Source organism: Harpia harpyja, chromosome 9 (assembly GCF_026419915.1).
Source record: "Harpia harpyja isolate bHarHar1 chromosome 9, bHarHar1 primary haplotype, whole genome shotgun sequence".
NCBI classification, from domain to species: Eukaryota; Metazoa; Chordata; class Aves; order Accipitriformes; family Accipitridae; genus Harpia; species Harpia harpyja.
This window is the reverse complement of record NC_068948.1, coordinates 34,891,688-34,907,164: the sequence shown is the minus strand read 5'-3', so window position 1 is coordinate 34,907,164 and position 15,477 is coordinate 34,891,688. Positions and strand designations below refer to the sequence as shown.

General features: G+C 50.6%; 1 protein-coding gene across 17 annotated transcripts in view; it reads left to right on the top strand.

Moving 5' to 3' along the window:
- Positions 1–15,477, top strand: part of NCOR2 (nuclear receptor corepressor 2) — a 260,465-nt gene that overhangs the window by 98,612 nt on the left and 146,376 nt on the right. For all 17 annotated transcript variants that reach the window (XM_052798060.1, XM_052798068.1, XM_052798067.1 and 14 more), the window contains one exon: positions 2,368–2,548. In XM_052798060.1, coding sequence (XP_052654020.1) covers positions 2,368–2,548 — 181 coding nt within the window. The remainder of the gene's footprint in view (positions 1–2,367; positions 2,549–15,477) is intronic.

Sequence of the window (15,477 nt, the reverse complement as noted above, 5' to 3'; positions counted from 1 at the left end):
CATGGCCCCTGCCTCGCTGTAAGTAACTGCCTTTGTAAAGCTGAGTGTTGCTCTTATCTTAAAAATACTTGGTTTTTTCTGAGCGTAGCAGTTGTGTCAGATTGTGTTGGGTTCCTGACAACTGCAGAGGTCTCAGAGCCGTCCTGTGTCAATTAGCAGCTTCTTGGTAATATGGTCTTAAAAAAAAAAAAAAAGTAAAAAAAAAAAAAACATCTGATTTTTAATTGCCTCGGTACAGCAGAGCCTTGGGTGTTGGAATATTTTAGCACCTGCCCAGCTCAACAGTTGCTTATTGTTCCTGGGTTTTACAGCAGAGCCCAAGATGTCGGCATGCAGCTGTGGGCAGGCAGGGTTTGCATGAGGGATTGGGACAAGCCAGCAGGAAACTTGAGAGGTGCCAGGAGATATTTCTGGGCTTGCTGAGAAAAGTTGAGGATCATTCAGTGTGAAAGTGTTTGCAGGTGAAGCGAGCTGTGCTTCAATGCCAAATTTAAGAGCTGTTCTGCTCTGAAAAGTTTGCTGCGCGAGCTGTGCATTTGCTCTTATGTAGGTTGGAGATTGGAGTGGCAAAGGCAGTGCCAGAGCCTCCCCGCTCTCCCATCCCCTTTTTGCTGGGGAGGAGGAAAAGGACGAGCCAGATTCTGTTTCTGTGTGTCAGCAGCAAAGCTGCTGCCTGAATCCCAGCACCAGCCACCTGTGCCAAACCCACAGCAGCAGAGTTTGGCGTGCACATGTTTTGTGCCTGCTGTTGATGTTTAAATAAAAAAAAAACCAAAAACCAAGAAACCAACAAAAAAAACCTTTGTCTTGCTTCCTTGAAGCAGGGTTGAGTTTGCCATGCTGCTGCAGGGGAGGGCAGAGGGCTTTGCCTGAGGTGGTGCCCCCTGAGAAGGTGGCTTTCACTGGGGTTCCTCCTCTCTCTGGATGCGGTCCAGAGCCGTTACAGCTGCTGGAAGACTCCTGCTGGCTTCAGAGCGCTCTGGGTCCTTCCCTTTTTGTCATCCTCTCTGAGATATTTAATTAGCTAGGTAAAAATTAATGTCAGCAGTTGCAGTTTGTGGGGTGGGGGCCAAATGATGCACAAGACCCCCTGTCTTTTATGCTTGCTCTTGGCAAAACGCATCCCCTCCCTTCCTCCCTTTCGAGTAGCTTCAAAGGCTGTTTAGTTTGTCAGTGTTTGGTAACTGGGGAGGATGCTTTATCACGCAACTGAGGAGAACTTGAACAATCTTGTTTAAGGGGAAAAGAAAAAAAGTCATGTTTTTTTCCAAGCCGTGAATCTCCTGTGCTTCATTTTATTTTTATTTTTTTAAGAGACTTCTGCCTGAAGTGTTAAAAACACACCCTTGGAGCTGCTGCAGCAAAGCTGATCCTTGGGCATAGTAAAATGTTTAATGTATTTTTGTAGGATCCCTTTACAATTCTCACAAGAGAATCCTGCTAGGAAAAATAAAGCTACAGAAGAAGTTTTACATGTGTTTAAAAAAGCAAAACCAAACCCAATTTCCAGGTATTACCAACTGCATCATGTTTAACAGGTGAAAGATATTTGAGCCTGATGTGACTCATTGGTGCAGTTGCTATCACTGGATAATGCGCCTTTACAGCTTGCCAGGTCTGTGTCAGAGACGTGCAACTACATGTGGCTGGTTTCTTTCTTCCCTCATCCTGGAAAAATAAATCCCTACTGTCTAGCCATGGAGGAGTATGCATTTTTTCCCCAGCATATGATCTTTGGTATTCCTATAGAAGATGCTAAGTATAAACAGTGGTGCGGGTACCTTTGACTAAATAAGCCAAACGCGGCAGAAGGGAGCTCCGCCTGCTCTGAGGGGCCACAGGGGGATTTATGGGCCAGTTTTGAGGATTTTCCGAGCTTTGGCTTTTTCTGGCCAGCCCGACCCACGTGGCATGACAGGGAAGGCTCAAACCTACGGCCTTGTTCACTTTGCCCTGGTGCAGGGACAGCCACCCACCTTGTGTGGTGGGACAGGAGATGACAGCGGGGCCCTCCAGGTGACACGGCAGCGAGGAGAGGGATGGCAGGGTGGCCCTGTTGGCCGTGGAGGGTGGCAGCGATGGTGCGCCCCACGTCCCGCTCCCCCAGGTGGTGCCTGGTTCTGCCTGCGTGCAGCGAGCACTCCAGGAGGTGCACCGTGCCCAGCGACTGAGCTATGGAGCTGTGCATCCTGGGTCTGCAAAGACCTGAGGTGTTTGAGTCCAGGGCCGCCTGGCCTCCCTTCATGCATCCTTCTGGGAAATGGGCAGAAGTTGAGCCCTCTGTCCTCCTCAAGTGGCTTGCAGTTGTAGAGCAGGGGAAAGCACAGGTGGCTTGCTTTCTAAAGGCTCCTTTCTCTTTGTCCCCAGATCTCAGGAGTTGCACCTGAGAACCGAGGCGCATTCCTATCTCTCTGACCTGACCAAGCCGTCGGACTTGGAGTTCATTGAAACCAAGAGGCCGCGCCTGGATCTGCTGCAGGACCCCCTGATGCGGCACTCGCCTCTCCTGAACCAGAGCCAGCAGGGAGGGACAGAGGACCTCTCAAAGGTAAGGGGGCAATGGGCCGGGATGCTAGCTGGGTGTGGGGTCTGTGTTTTGGGATCCCTTTGGCTTGTGTAGAGCTACCTTTGAGGGTCTGAGCCGCTACTGAAATCAGTGTAGGTGGTGGCTCCTGATGCATCAAGCAGTGCTTGGTGGTGTTGGATGATATTCACTGAGATGGGGTGACCTCTTTGGGGAGACAGAAGCATACTGGCTTTCCCCATAACTGTTATAGTCATGAGCTTGCATTTATTGGGCTATTAGATGCACCAGAACAATTTGGAAGCTCCCGTAGGCTTAATTAGGTATGGTCATGTCTGGCTTTTCTGGATACTGTGCCCTGATTTGATTTTTGCTTGACCTTTCTCCTTTATCACATCTCTTTATTTAATATTGGTGTTTGAAGGGTTTGAATCAGTTGCTGGTGGTTCTTTAATATAATCTTCCCCAGGAAAGCCTCCCTTGTCTTAGTCTCATTTAACAAAGCAAATTGTTTACTTGCAATTGTCCCCTCTGTGCATGTAATAAAGGTTGCAAAGAGAAATCCCTTGCTTGTGTGCCTATTTGGATTTACTTTTCATGCTCTGTTGGGGTAAATTGTATTTGATTTTTACCTCAAGCTTGGACATGTTCCTGGCTGGCAGGAAAGTCTTGCTGGGTCAGCATGCTGGGGGCAGCTGACTTGCGCTGCTAATGCGAGCTCCAGTGCTGTGAGCGCCGAGGGTTAATGCAGCTGCAGGCTGGGCTTCAGAGATGTCTCAGCCCTCAGTGAAATGAGAAGTCACGTCCTTACCCAGGGTGATGGGGATGGTTTGCTCTATCGCTATAGGAGCTGATTGAAATAATATGCAGGCGAGAAAGCTCTTGCTTGGGAATGCTGGGATATTCATACATCTCCTATCCATACAGTACTGGTGGGCCTTACGTGAGATCCCTCTGGCCTGTCTCAAGTGAGAAGGACATTTAACTTTGGGGTAGTGCTGACGCCAAGGGAGGCCTGGCTGGATCTCCTGGAGGAGGGGGCTGCAGCGACTGCCGATTAGGAATGGTGAGCTGATGCTGGAAGGGATGGAGCAGCTCTTTTTTAAGAGCCACATTTGAAGTCTGAGACCATGAGAAAGGCACCAGCCACATCAGCTTGCTGTCCTTTAGCTCCTGATAGTGTGTTGCCTTGGAAAAGATGCTTCCGAGGTGCTGTGGCCCTTCTATGTCCTGTCTTTGCTGTTCCCTCTGAGATGTGTCTTAACGAGGTTATGCTGTGACCAGCCAGGATTCTGCTCTCCATGTCACCGAGATGTGGTGGCTCTGAACCGTAGAGTATATTTGGGGGATGCTGGGTTGGGTGGCTGATGGGGAAAATAAACTGTTGGCCACGAAACAAAAAACATCCCTCTCCAAAGAGGAAACGAGGATGGCTTTTCTGTCTGCACATTATTTCCATCAGCAGTTCTGTTCTGCCTCTCACCAGAAAACCACGTATTGTCTCAGCTATTTGTTTCTAATAGGCAAAGCTGCTCTTGAGGCATTAGTTGGTGAGTTCAGGGGCTGCATTTGCTTCTTGATCTGTGACACATTTCCAAGAATTACATGCATTTTATGGGGCTTAAAACATTTGTTAATGAAAGGGAGAGAGAGAGAGAAAGCTGTGAGATACAATCCAGCAAGACAAGATTATGCTTTTAGTGGAGCCATTTGTAATTTCAGAGTCTGGAAGGAAGAAAAAAATGTGGTATCCCTGACTGGTGAGAGCCGAAGTGGAGCTGGGATTAGTTGCTCAAAAATAGCAGGGGCTGTTACCAGAATGTGTTTGATGGAGCTTACTGCAAGGCTGGGATGATCTCAGTGCAGTTCAAGTGGTTGGGAGCAGAAGGCAAGTCTGGGGTGTACGATCACCATTCTGAAGGTATATCTGCCTTTTGCAGCTTGGGAAATTGGATTAATAGCAGTCTTTTGGCTTTATTCTTGAGCAGTCATCCTCAGACTAGTCTATAAACTGCTTATGGATATTAAAGTCATGGTAAAGCTCCCGCAGCTGATCTGTGCATCGCCCTGAGCCTCAGTGTGTTCTGCGTGTGCTGGTCCAGAGGAAGTGCAAAGAGTTGAGACTGGTCTTTGGCCACAAACTCTAGACACTTACACATCTGGGCTATTTACACATGTAAAACTGCTTCTTGCGTCCATGCTAAGGCAGTTGAATTCGGCACTGGGCTCTGATGGTGTAAATCACCATCTAGAACAGCTGATAAAGACCTTCCTGAGAGGCTCTGTGCTGAGCTCCATGACTGCTGTCAGCTCCTCTGCCTGGCTGATGTGACCTCCTAAACCAACATGTCACGATGCAGCCCGTCCTGGTGGCTAATTCCCACTCTGCTCCATCCCTGTGGAGACTGGCCCATGCTTCACTTCTAGCAGCACCGTGTTTTTCTTGCTTGCTCAGCATATCCTCTGTTCTCAGGGGTTATTCTGCAAGCTTTCCTCCCTTCCTGCAAGCACTCTGCAAGGTGGGTGCAGAGCCAGAGGTCTCCGCACATCTGCAAGCTGCGCATGGACCGGAGCGGTGGCACACACGTGGTGGCAGGACATGTGTCCCAGTGACCACAGCCAGAGAGAAATTTGCTGTTCCATCTGTGCTGCTGACTCAGTGCCTGACGAAGTCGTTCGATACTTTTATCTAGGGCAGCTTTGCAGGCTGGGTGAGCTCTTCGGGTGAGATGCACCACGTGAGCCCGGTATTACTAAACACACTGGCAGTTGTTTAGACAGGGTATCCTAGGAGTTGTTCGCTTACCCCTTACCCCATTCCATGTTGTTGCAGTCACTGCATGGCAAGAAGCTCAATTTACTCATCAGAGTAACAGCACTAGGACTGCTTTTCGTGGTGATTTTGCAGATTCAGCTAATTTTTCACAGTAAAGAGCTCCACAATACCCTCGATAAAAAGAGTAGGAGTTTGGTTATACACTCTTGGGTGCCAGCCTGACTGTCCCAAGGGTCATAATGAATGCAGCAGCAATGGATGGTGCTCTCAGGCAGTGGATACCTGTTGGTCTCTGCTGGTTTCAGAGCAGAGGTGGAGCTGAGACGCGGAATCGGGTCTGTGATGGGGTGTGAGTTTAGCATGTCCCTGATAACTACTGGTTACATAGGATTTGCCAACCTTCAGCCCAGGGGAGAGAAGTTAACACCATTCCTGCACATTTCCAAGGACTTTGTTTTGGGCCATGATCTGTGCTCTGAACACAGATGAAGTAATTGGTGTGGCAAATGCTGGTTACAGGTTCCAGAGTTTTTTCCCCGAAGAGAAGTGGATCTCTTAAGTGTTTTATTCCTCTCCTACCTCTCCCAAATGTGGGGTGAGCTGGGCCCCTTTACCCCATTCAGGATCACTGCAGCTTCACTCCAAGCGAGGCTTAGTTTGTAAGGAGAAGGTGATGTCTTCTATTAGATCAGCATGTTATATCTGGTGAAAACAGACATGCTTTTGGGCAGCGCGCCTTTCAAAAGCAGCAGCTTTACAGCTAAATCTCAGTTGGTCTAGTAAAAGATATTACCTTTCCTTATGAACCTTGTATTGCTCATATCCTCGAACACTGGTGTTTCTTTTCAAGCCGGGGAGCAGAAGGTTGTTTTCATGCCTGCTTTCCCCCACTTCAGCATCTTTTTCCCTGCAAGAGGGATTGCCGTCATGTTGCTGCAGTGCCGTAGTCCTGGGCTCCTGCCACTGGACGTGGCCAGGAGGTGACCTCAGTCTCCTGGGGGAGAAATGAAATCTCCGCGTGCCCTCTGTGCCAGCGTGGGCTGACGCTGCCTCCAAGAAGGTGCTCCCTTGAGCTGGCTGAGAATAACCAGGCAAAACTAAAGCAGGACTGTTTTTTCAATCACTGCAAGCCTAGATGTGAGATTCTCTGGAAGAGCTGCCGTGATGCAGATTTGCTGGGTGTGCTCTTGGCAGAGATGCAGGAGCTGGTTCCCAGGACCCTCGGTGGCTTCTGCTTTCTTTCCGATAGAGAAAGTCACGGACCTCCATCACGTAACAGCAGATAGGAGTAAAACAGACGGCTCCAGAGCAGGCCAGTAATGTATCTGCACGATCCCCTGTCTCTGCGCATATGTGCGCAGCTGGTGCTGCGTGCGATCCTGCCCCGTAGGGACGGCGAGTGTGGTGCGTCTGGTCCAGCAGCGCCTGCTCTCCCCTCTCCAGAGCTGGAGGTTAGTCCTGTCTCTCCCCTTCCATCTCTTCTTATTCCCGTTGTGCTTCCACTTGTTCTTCTTCCCATTTCTGAGACTGCTTTTCCACCACGTATGTGGTTTGCTGCTCCTTCCTATAGGATGTGAGTCAGTCGTGCTCTGCATTTAGTCCCCTTGCAAGGGCTGGCTGGCTGCACTTACGCGTAGCCTATTGCTCCAGCAGGAATACGCTTATGGGGAGCCATGTAGTCCCACGGGTACGGGGCTGGGTGGAGGCTTAGGAAACCTGAACTTTGCTGCCATCTGCCCTGGCAGGCCGCTGGTCACCGGGTAAGTCTCTTCCCCTTTCTGTATCTCAGATTTCCCCATCTGTACAAGGGACAATGCCACTTCCCTCTTTTGTAAAATAATTAACAACTATTGATGGAAGAAGGCTATTAAGAAGCCATGTGTTGTTAGGACTTGGACTCCGCTTTACATTGTTGAAGGGTTTTAATTTCTTCCCTTTCTGCATGAGTGGTTTTGTTGTGCTCTGGACTAAAAAATGGAATAGAAAAGGGAAGGGGGGAATCTTAGAAAAGGCAGCACCAAGGCCGGGAAATATGTATGGCAAAGCAGAAATTAGGGCAAAGGGTATTTTGCTTTGATGCACGTTAATGTAGCTTTAAAAGCAATTAATTGAAAAAGAAGGAATTAACACGTTTAAAATGCCTTTTTAATGATGCATTGAAGCCAGCAGCGTACATGCCAAATTTCATACTGGCTGCCCGTTCCAGAGCCCAATTTACAATAAACTCCTGGAAAACAGGCTGTGGGATGGAAAGGCTCTTGGCTAGCCTGCTAACCCCTGCCCTGGCCGCAGGCTGGCAGAGCACCGAGGACAACCGAAAGGCCTTTCGGGAGCTCTGCTTCCTCCTCGCCGCACGGGCTGGTGCCTTGGCAGCACTTTTCGCTGGTACCTGCTCCATCCCTTGCCGAATGTGCCGGGGGAGGCTGGGGACTCCGGCAGCAGAGTTTGCCCCGGTACGGGGAGGGATGCTCGGAGGGGCAGCGCCACAGCTCCCAGTGCAAATAGCTGGGCTGGCCGGCTGGTACATCACCAGTCGTGTTTTTGCTCTGGGGCTTTGTTATGGGAACATTGATCTGTTGCTGGGATTAACCTCTCAGAGTTTCCAGTGGGTTGGTCTCACAGTTATTAATGAAACTGGCTGGAACTTGTGTTGACCTTGGCAGAAGCCCCAGTTGGCTTGGAGGTAACTGGCAAAAGCATAATCTCTAATTGAGTAATCCAGTGCTGGGGGAAGGGAGCGGAGGGGGTGGAAACGCAGCAGTGCTTTGAACTGGGAGAGCCACAGCGCTCCGACGGGATGCGTGGGAGTGGAGCACTCAGAAAGGCGCTGAGCACGGTGGCTGCCGAGGGAATTAGCAAGCGAAAGCGAGGCGGCATCTCGGTTCCTGCACCCCAGGCTTCCTCTTGTAGAAACCAGCCCTGAATTCCAGCGCCTCCCTGTGATTTATTGCCGTGGAACAATAGCGCAGAGGGGCTGGAGAACGAAATGAAGCTGTGAGCGTCGGCCGTCCCTGGGCGCGTGTCCTCCCATAGCCTTGGAGTCTGCGGTGTGGATCACGCTGGGCTCTCCTTTCCCCACCAGAGGTTGTTTTTCACTTGGGAAAAAGAGCTCTGGGGTCATTACTGGGGCTTTTGATGAATGTCTGCAAGCAGGGACCCAGTGACAGCGCAGGGCTGTCCTCCTTGGCCGTGCACCTCTGTCGCAGGAGAGTGAGCTGTTTCCTTGGCCAGCTGTGGCTGTGCCCACATCTGGTGGGGAGGGGATGGCTGCCAGTGAGCCCCGCGGGATTGCCCAGGCAGAGGGATCCTGTGGAGCTGCGGTAGCACCGATAGAGAGGAGACACACCGATGCTGCCAGCACCCTGCCACTCACTCCAGGTTATCCAAAACCCAAGTGAGATGCAGAGTTCTGTGCCAGTCCATGGCTTGATCAGCAGTGTGAAATGCCTCAAACGACTTGCCACGAGAAGAATAATAATTCTTACACTGTGGAAGGTGAAATGCCTCAAACATCTTGCCACAAGAAGAATAGTTCTCACCCGAAGGACTGCAGGGTGCTTGATGCAAAGCCTGCACATGCTGCATGGCTTCCCAACCGCTTCTTGGAGGAGCAGACTTCTGTGGAAGTGGCTCTAACCTCAGGTCTGAGCAATGAAATAAAACAATTTTAGAGGGTACAAACGTACCTATGTCTTCCCTGCTTTCATCCTCCTTCCCCTGCAGAGAACAGCATTTCTTATTAACTCTCCTTGCAGCCTTCTTGGCCGGGAGGCAAGCTGGGTTTTCCCCTTGGTCCCGAGGCTGGTGGTGCAGTTGGGCGCCCATCAGGAGCGAGTGGTGTGGGGTTGTTGAGTTCAGCAGCTGTAGGAGGATCCTCCTGCAACGTGTTCAACATCCACCCATCTGCTGTGCGGTTGCTCACGCTGTCGACTTGTGCCTGATAAAAATCTGACTGCAAAAATGATTGGGGGGGGGGGGGGGGGACGACTTTGCGTTAGGGCGGCAATGATTCAAGGCTATTTCTGGGAAGATGAGGGAGATGTTGGCATTCTCTGTCATTCCAAACATATTTAAAAGCTGAAATATTTGCATTGTTCACATTGTCACAGTGCAAACACTTCTGGCTGGATTTCTCCCTTCCCCTGCTTTCCTCCCTGCACTGAAGATCATTTCCAAATCACAGGAGGATGAGTGTGAGTGTGTTGACCCCTGCTCACCTGCATGTGAACATACACCTTTGGGAGTGCTTGTCTGCCTTGTGCAAGCAGTCTGGCTCTCGCGGCATGCCCAGGAATTCATTGCATCGCCTGCTGCGCAGTGGCCATGCCAGGATGGCTGCGAGGGCTTGTCAGCAGCCTGTGCCGTGCACCAGCTGGGGACAGGGAGCCAAAGGAACAAACAGCTGGAGGAGTGTTGTATCTGGAATGGGATGCTCTGCCCCATGCATGGGCTTGTGCTGGTTTCATTTGAAAACCATACGCTGTTAGGCATTGTGTAGTCCTTGTGAAATGTTCAGCTCCTCCAGCTGGCCCTGGGGTGGCGGGGTAAAGGGAAGGAGCACCATGATTGACAAGACAACTGATTTTATTCCATTTTTCAGCTGAAGTTCCTATGGCCAAAGAACTGAACTATGGTCTGAGAGACCTGGGCACGGCAGGGAAAGCCCTCACGGGCTGCGGAAACACTCTGGAGGCAGGATGTAAAAACTGAGCTTGACCTTCCCCGAGCCGCCTGCAGCCCAGCTCTCCCCTGCCCCAGCTGCTCCAAGTCCGCAGTGTTCCCTGAGCAGTGGAGAGCATGGCCGAGGCTCAGCATGGCTGGAAAACCAACAGGTGAACTGATGGTGCCTCAAGCGCAGGTTGTTGTTTCGCACTTCTTCGGCTCGTTTGTGGTGATCGATGTCCAAAACAACCTTTTAAATTGCCTTTCAAGCCGTAGCAGTGGAGAAGGGTGTCATGATAAGGCCGGCTGCTTCTCGGGAGCCTGCTTCATCATTTACATAATTGGACTTTTCTGTTCTATTCAGTCAATATTACAAGGCTCGCGCAGTGCGACATCTCACCTGATCTGCTTGAGGGAAAGAAAGTCCCTTGACTTTGTGTGCCTCACCTCTGTAATTGGAAGAAATATTGCCATTTTTTTCTGCTTGCAACAAGGCGGCGTTGAGAGTTGGGTGTGCTGCGTGGATTCATGGAGATTTTTCTTCTCCATCTTTGCAGTGTTTTTACATGGTATCTATTTTTTCTTTAATAGCAGTGATTCTTATGTGCCCTGTTATGTCCTGGAAATACAGGAGAGCAAAGCTAGTTTGCTACTTAACTTTGTCAGTCCTCAGGTGGGACTTAGGAAATGGGGTTGGTGTGGCAGGAACCGGCACCAGACTCCCATGTATTGCTTCAAAGCACAGGGATGGTGCAGGGCGAGGAGGGCTGTGCCAGTCACCGCTGCTGTCCACCTGCGGTCAATGCGTTTTTGCACATTTGTGGTAAAAAAGAAATGCCCACCTGGAATAAATTTCCAGGGAAGAATTCAGTCCTGGTACCAAGAGTCCTGGCTATCTATATTCTTCTCTCCCTGCAGTTTCAACCTGATCTGGGTTTCTTCTCTTCCCCATATCTTCTGGGAGGGGGTGTAGGTGCTGCCAGGCATGGAGCATTGCTCCGGCTTCTGCCGGATCCAGGCGTGCTCTGGGATGGGGTATGTGGTTCTTCCCACTTCCACGTCATCCAGCTGGTCAGTGCAGGCGACAAAGCAGCAGGAGGCTGTTACTGATTCGCAAGCACGTATGTCTTCTCGCAGATGAACTCAGCCTCCCTCCTTCTTAGGCATCCCTGCACGCCCCTCCTTGCCCAGGGTCTGCCTGGGGAGGGCGAGGGGTTTGGTGGGAGCAGCTTGGCTGTCTTCTCCGTGAACGTACAGCACCAAGCACATTTTTGGTGCTGTACTTTTTCATGATTATGAAATGCAGCCCATCCACAGTTCTGACTCACGCAACAAAAGCCAGTGAGTTGTGACACCGATCAGATTAATTTTGCGTGCTGTGTTTTGAGGAGGAGGGTATTTCATGCTAAAGCCTTCCTTCCCAGCACTGGGTGGAAAGCCGTGGAGGAGATGCAACAGCAATCGATGGTGTTTGCTTGCTGCTGCTGCTGGAGGGGATGGAGTGGAGGAGTGATTTCAGAGATGGATTTGGCAGAGACGAGTTGCTGCTCTTTGTGCCTGTGGTGATGGAGCTGTAATAACATATTGAACATGGCAACAGCCCTTGCTAAAGCTCCGTGACTTCACATCCGTGGTTCGTGGAGCCTCATCTCTTAACAACACCCTTAGCGTCGATAACAAGAGAGGAGCTGTTGAGTGCCAAAGGGCCTAGTTATAATCGCTTGCTGAAAACCTCCTTTCTTTTTGGACCCAAACCTGCTTTTTAAACGTGAAAACTCTTTGGCTGTGTTTTAGGCAGAGAACATTCAGAGGTTTTTCTGGCTTGTTCCACCACGAAATGCTCTGCAGCTTCGTGCTGCATGGGGGGGCCGAGGGGCAATGGACACTGGTGTGCGTCAGGAATGCTGGCTGCGTACTCAGCGAGTGGAGAGGGGTTGTTTTAGGACAAGCTGACAGGCCCTTGGCTTGTTCTGCTGCTCTCGAAAAATGTAATTCTAATTCTTGGCACCTTTTTCCAGGAGGCTAAGGAGCAAGAGTGTGGTGGAGCCTGTTCCCTCTGCCCTTGGAAATGGGCTTTTACCCAGCAGCAGAGCTGGCTCGGGGTGGGAGCGATGTGCTCTGTCCTACCCCCAGTTTGGTGAATCAGAAGCAGAAATTAGTGGGGGAGAAGCAGCGTGGGACGAAATGACCTGAACCACCTCGTCGCAGTCCTGGCCTAGATCTAGTTACTCTTTGGTCATCTTAGTGCTCTGACCAAGCATCTTCTGCATGCGCCAATGTTCAGCCCAGCTTCTGCTTGCCTTCATCCCGGCCAAGGACTGGCAGCCCCTTTAATCCTGCACCCAGTACCTTTCCCTGTGAGATGCAGGGAAAGAGCGCAGCCCTGTCCTCTGGCAGTGCCAAGCAGCAGAGGAGATGGGCAGCAGACGTGGGGTTGCTCAGCGCGTGGTGCCTCTGCTGCGTCCCGAGGGGTTCCCCCCGGGGCTGCGGAGCTCGCAGCACCCTGCTCCAGCGTACATCGGCAGCGGGTTTCTCTGCTCTCTTGGCACTTTATCACCTCCTCTGCCTGCACGGTAACGCTTCCTAGGCTTGCCTTGGAACTGATCGCTGCCCTGACAAGGGACGTGGCTGATTTCTCTCCTCCCCGTGATTGTTTCTGCCTTCTGATCTCCGCTTTGGATGCTGTCGTTCCCATGGCTGGTTAAGAAAGAACCATTGCCTAGCGCAAATCAAGCCATCGCACGTGATTACGCGACCAAACCAAGCGCAGGCTTTTATTTCAGGTTGTTTTTCAGGTCTGCGTTATTTTATCTCGTGCCAGCCATCACAGGTATGACGTAGAGCAGATTGCCCCCAGCACCTCATGTGTTTCTGCCTCAGCAGCAGGCAGAGCGGCAGATGTAAACACAGGAACGTTACGGTCTTTCAAACACTAAAAGCTACTAAAGAATAGGCAGGTATGTGTATATAAATATATAGTGTGCATTATATTAATGGCTTTCAATATATTTGGAGAGGGATTTGTAAATTCATGCATCCATGAATGTTTCATGTGTATATACTTTTTCACAGGTTTTTAAGTAATTGAAAAGCCTACTTTTATATATATATATATACACACACATATATATATATGTACACTGCCTCATATACTTGTAAGCTGTTTTTTCAAAGGCTTCTTCTAGCTGTGCAGTTCAGTGATCCTGCCATCAGCAGCCACATGGAGAAAGGCTTACAGTCTCGAGCAAAGCTAAATATTGATTTGAGTCAATCTGGGTGCACTTGGAGACATCACTAGTGTTCATGAATACAGCATAATCGCTGATTGGAGTGGGGAAATTTCATCATAAAGGCCCCAAAAGGGAGGTTTATTATTGCTTTCTTCCAAATGCCTGAATTTTATTAGCTTCAGTCATTCTTGGCAGGGCAGTGGAATGGGATTTTATAGTTAGCAAAGGAAAAGTAAACACAGTAATCATTTCACAGCCCCGTGCCTGCCAAACCAAGATGGAAATTCCAGCCTTGGTGGGAAGCTGCTGCTTTGCTAACAGATAATAACAAATTCACTGTGGGCTTATTCTTGCTATGGGAGCTGAGATGTTCAGGGTTTTTTTCTGTAACATCCTGGCCTGGAGAGACAGGGGTGCTTCATGCTTTTCTGCAGGAACAGCCTGGGCAGAGGTTTGCAGTTTGAGTGACTCCCACAGCCGTTCGCAATTAGAAATGGTGCTTCTGCCCTGAGCCTTTGGGAGCTGCTTTATCCTGCACTCTTGTTGGTATTTGGTCTTTCCTTGCTCAGTCTTGCTCTGATCGCAGAGCTGAGTGATGCTCGAGGAGTGTCACGCTTGAGACACTAATGGTTTCTGCACCCTGAGACTGTCTCTACCTGCTGATTGGGCGCAAAAAACCTCTCCAAATAAATCCAAAACTCTCGTGAAAGGTTTGGTTTGCATGTTTTTCTGGGCTTGTCGAGGCAGAGGGCTGGACCGATGGCTCACGCCTGGACCAGCACCCGCCTGCGTTTCCTGCTGCTGGGGGATGTTATTTCCTCCCACCTTCCTGCCTCGCCGGCCGTGGGGATGGCCAGCACTGCTGCCCCCCCGCCTGCCACCCCCGGGGCTCAGGATGCGGCCTCCCGACGGAAAAGCAGGCGGAGCAGCAAAGGAAATGGCTACTCAAACAAGCGGCGAATGTCGAGGCACCCCCTTCCACGTGTCTGCACAATTATTAGAACAATAAACCATTGAACGCAGCCGGCGGCTGGCTCTGATTGATGGTGCAGCTGACGGTTGCTTTGCACCACCCGTGCTCCCCTGTCAGCACGTATCCTGCGCGCGGCGGCCTGCCTTGCTTGGTGCTACACCTGCCTCTCGCAATGCACAGAGATGCCTGCAAGCAGCCGGGGCCGTGCCCCATATCCCCGTGTGTGTCCTGGCGGGCTGTCGTAGCACTGCTGCTTGTGGGGTGCTTGGGACCGTGGCTGGTGTACACGTTTTGTGTGTCCGGGGGGGCTGCCAGGCTGCTGGTGGGTGCCTCGGGCAGTGGAGGTGCAGGCGGAGGTGTTGTCCTCGCCGTGTCCCATGCACGTGTTGGGGATGGAGCTTTGCAGCGTGCAGGGCCAGCACCCGCTTGAAGGGAAGATGCCAAAACGAAGGGGGAATTAAACAGGCTTCAGTGGTGTGTTGGGGACAGATGAGGCTACTAAAAGCTTCATTAAAAGCCAAGATAAGCTGTTTCAAGGGAAGGGCTTCCCCTCCCCGTCCTTTACGTTCGTTAAAAATTTTTCAAAAGCGTCTAAGCAGCCTTGTTTCACGCTTAAACAAGTTTTCTAGTGCAGCCATCTCAAAATGGAAGTCGGATCGGCTTAGATTCCTGATGAAATAGTTGCTTGGGTTTTTTTGTCTCAGCCAGTGAAGTTCATAGGTCAGATTCACCAGTGACCCCTATCTGCTTCCAGACAGCTCAGTTGAGATCTCATGTGCATGTTTGAGTCTCACAAGACACATGTGTATGTGTACTGAGATGTTCTGGTAGAAGTAAAGAGACTTTACTGATAAAAATTGAACTTTTGGGAACTTACTAGATTTTGGGGGCGGGGGAGGTCTTTGGAGTATTGCCATTAAGTCCAGTTTTCTTGCAGTCTTAGAATTTCTGGTTTTTACAGATGAGAGGTATTTGATGTGCTGCTTTAGATACCTGAGACCACAGCTAGAATGAACCTATACATTAAGCAACCCTAAAGAAATTAGAGCTGGCAGTGTGGTGCCATGGTGAAGTGGTGGCATGCAGTTGGCGAGGGCAGCTTGGTGGATTGCTGTAGGAGCAGTAACTTCTGTTTTTCCAGCTGACACAGTTGGAAGAGGAGCTGCTGGGAGTGAGCAGGAGTTCGGTGCTGGGACCCGTCAACCTATGCCCGATGTGCTGGGAGTCCCCAGGGCAGTTGTTGGTGATCCTGGCTTGGTGCAATGCCTCTTGCATGTAAGGGGAGGTTTGGGTTGGTCCCACAACGCACCTT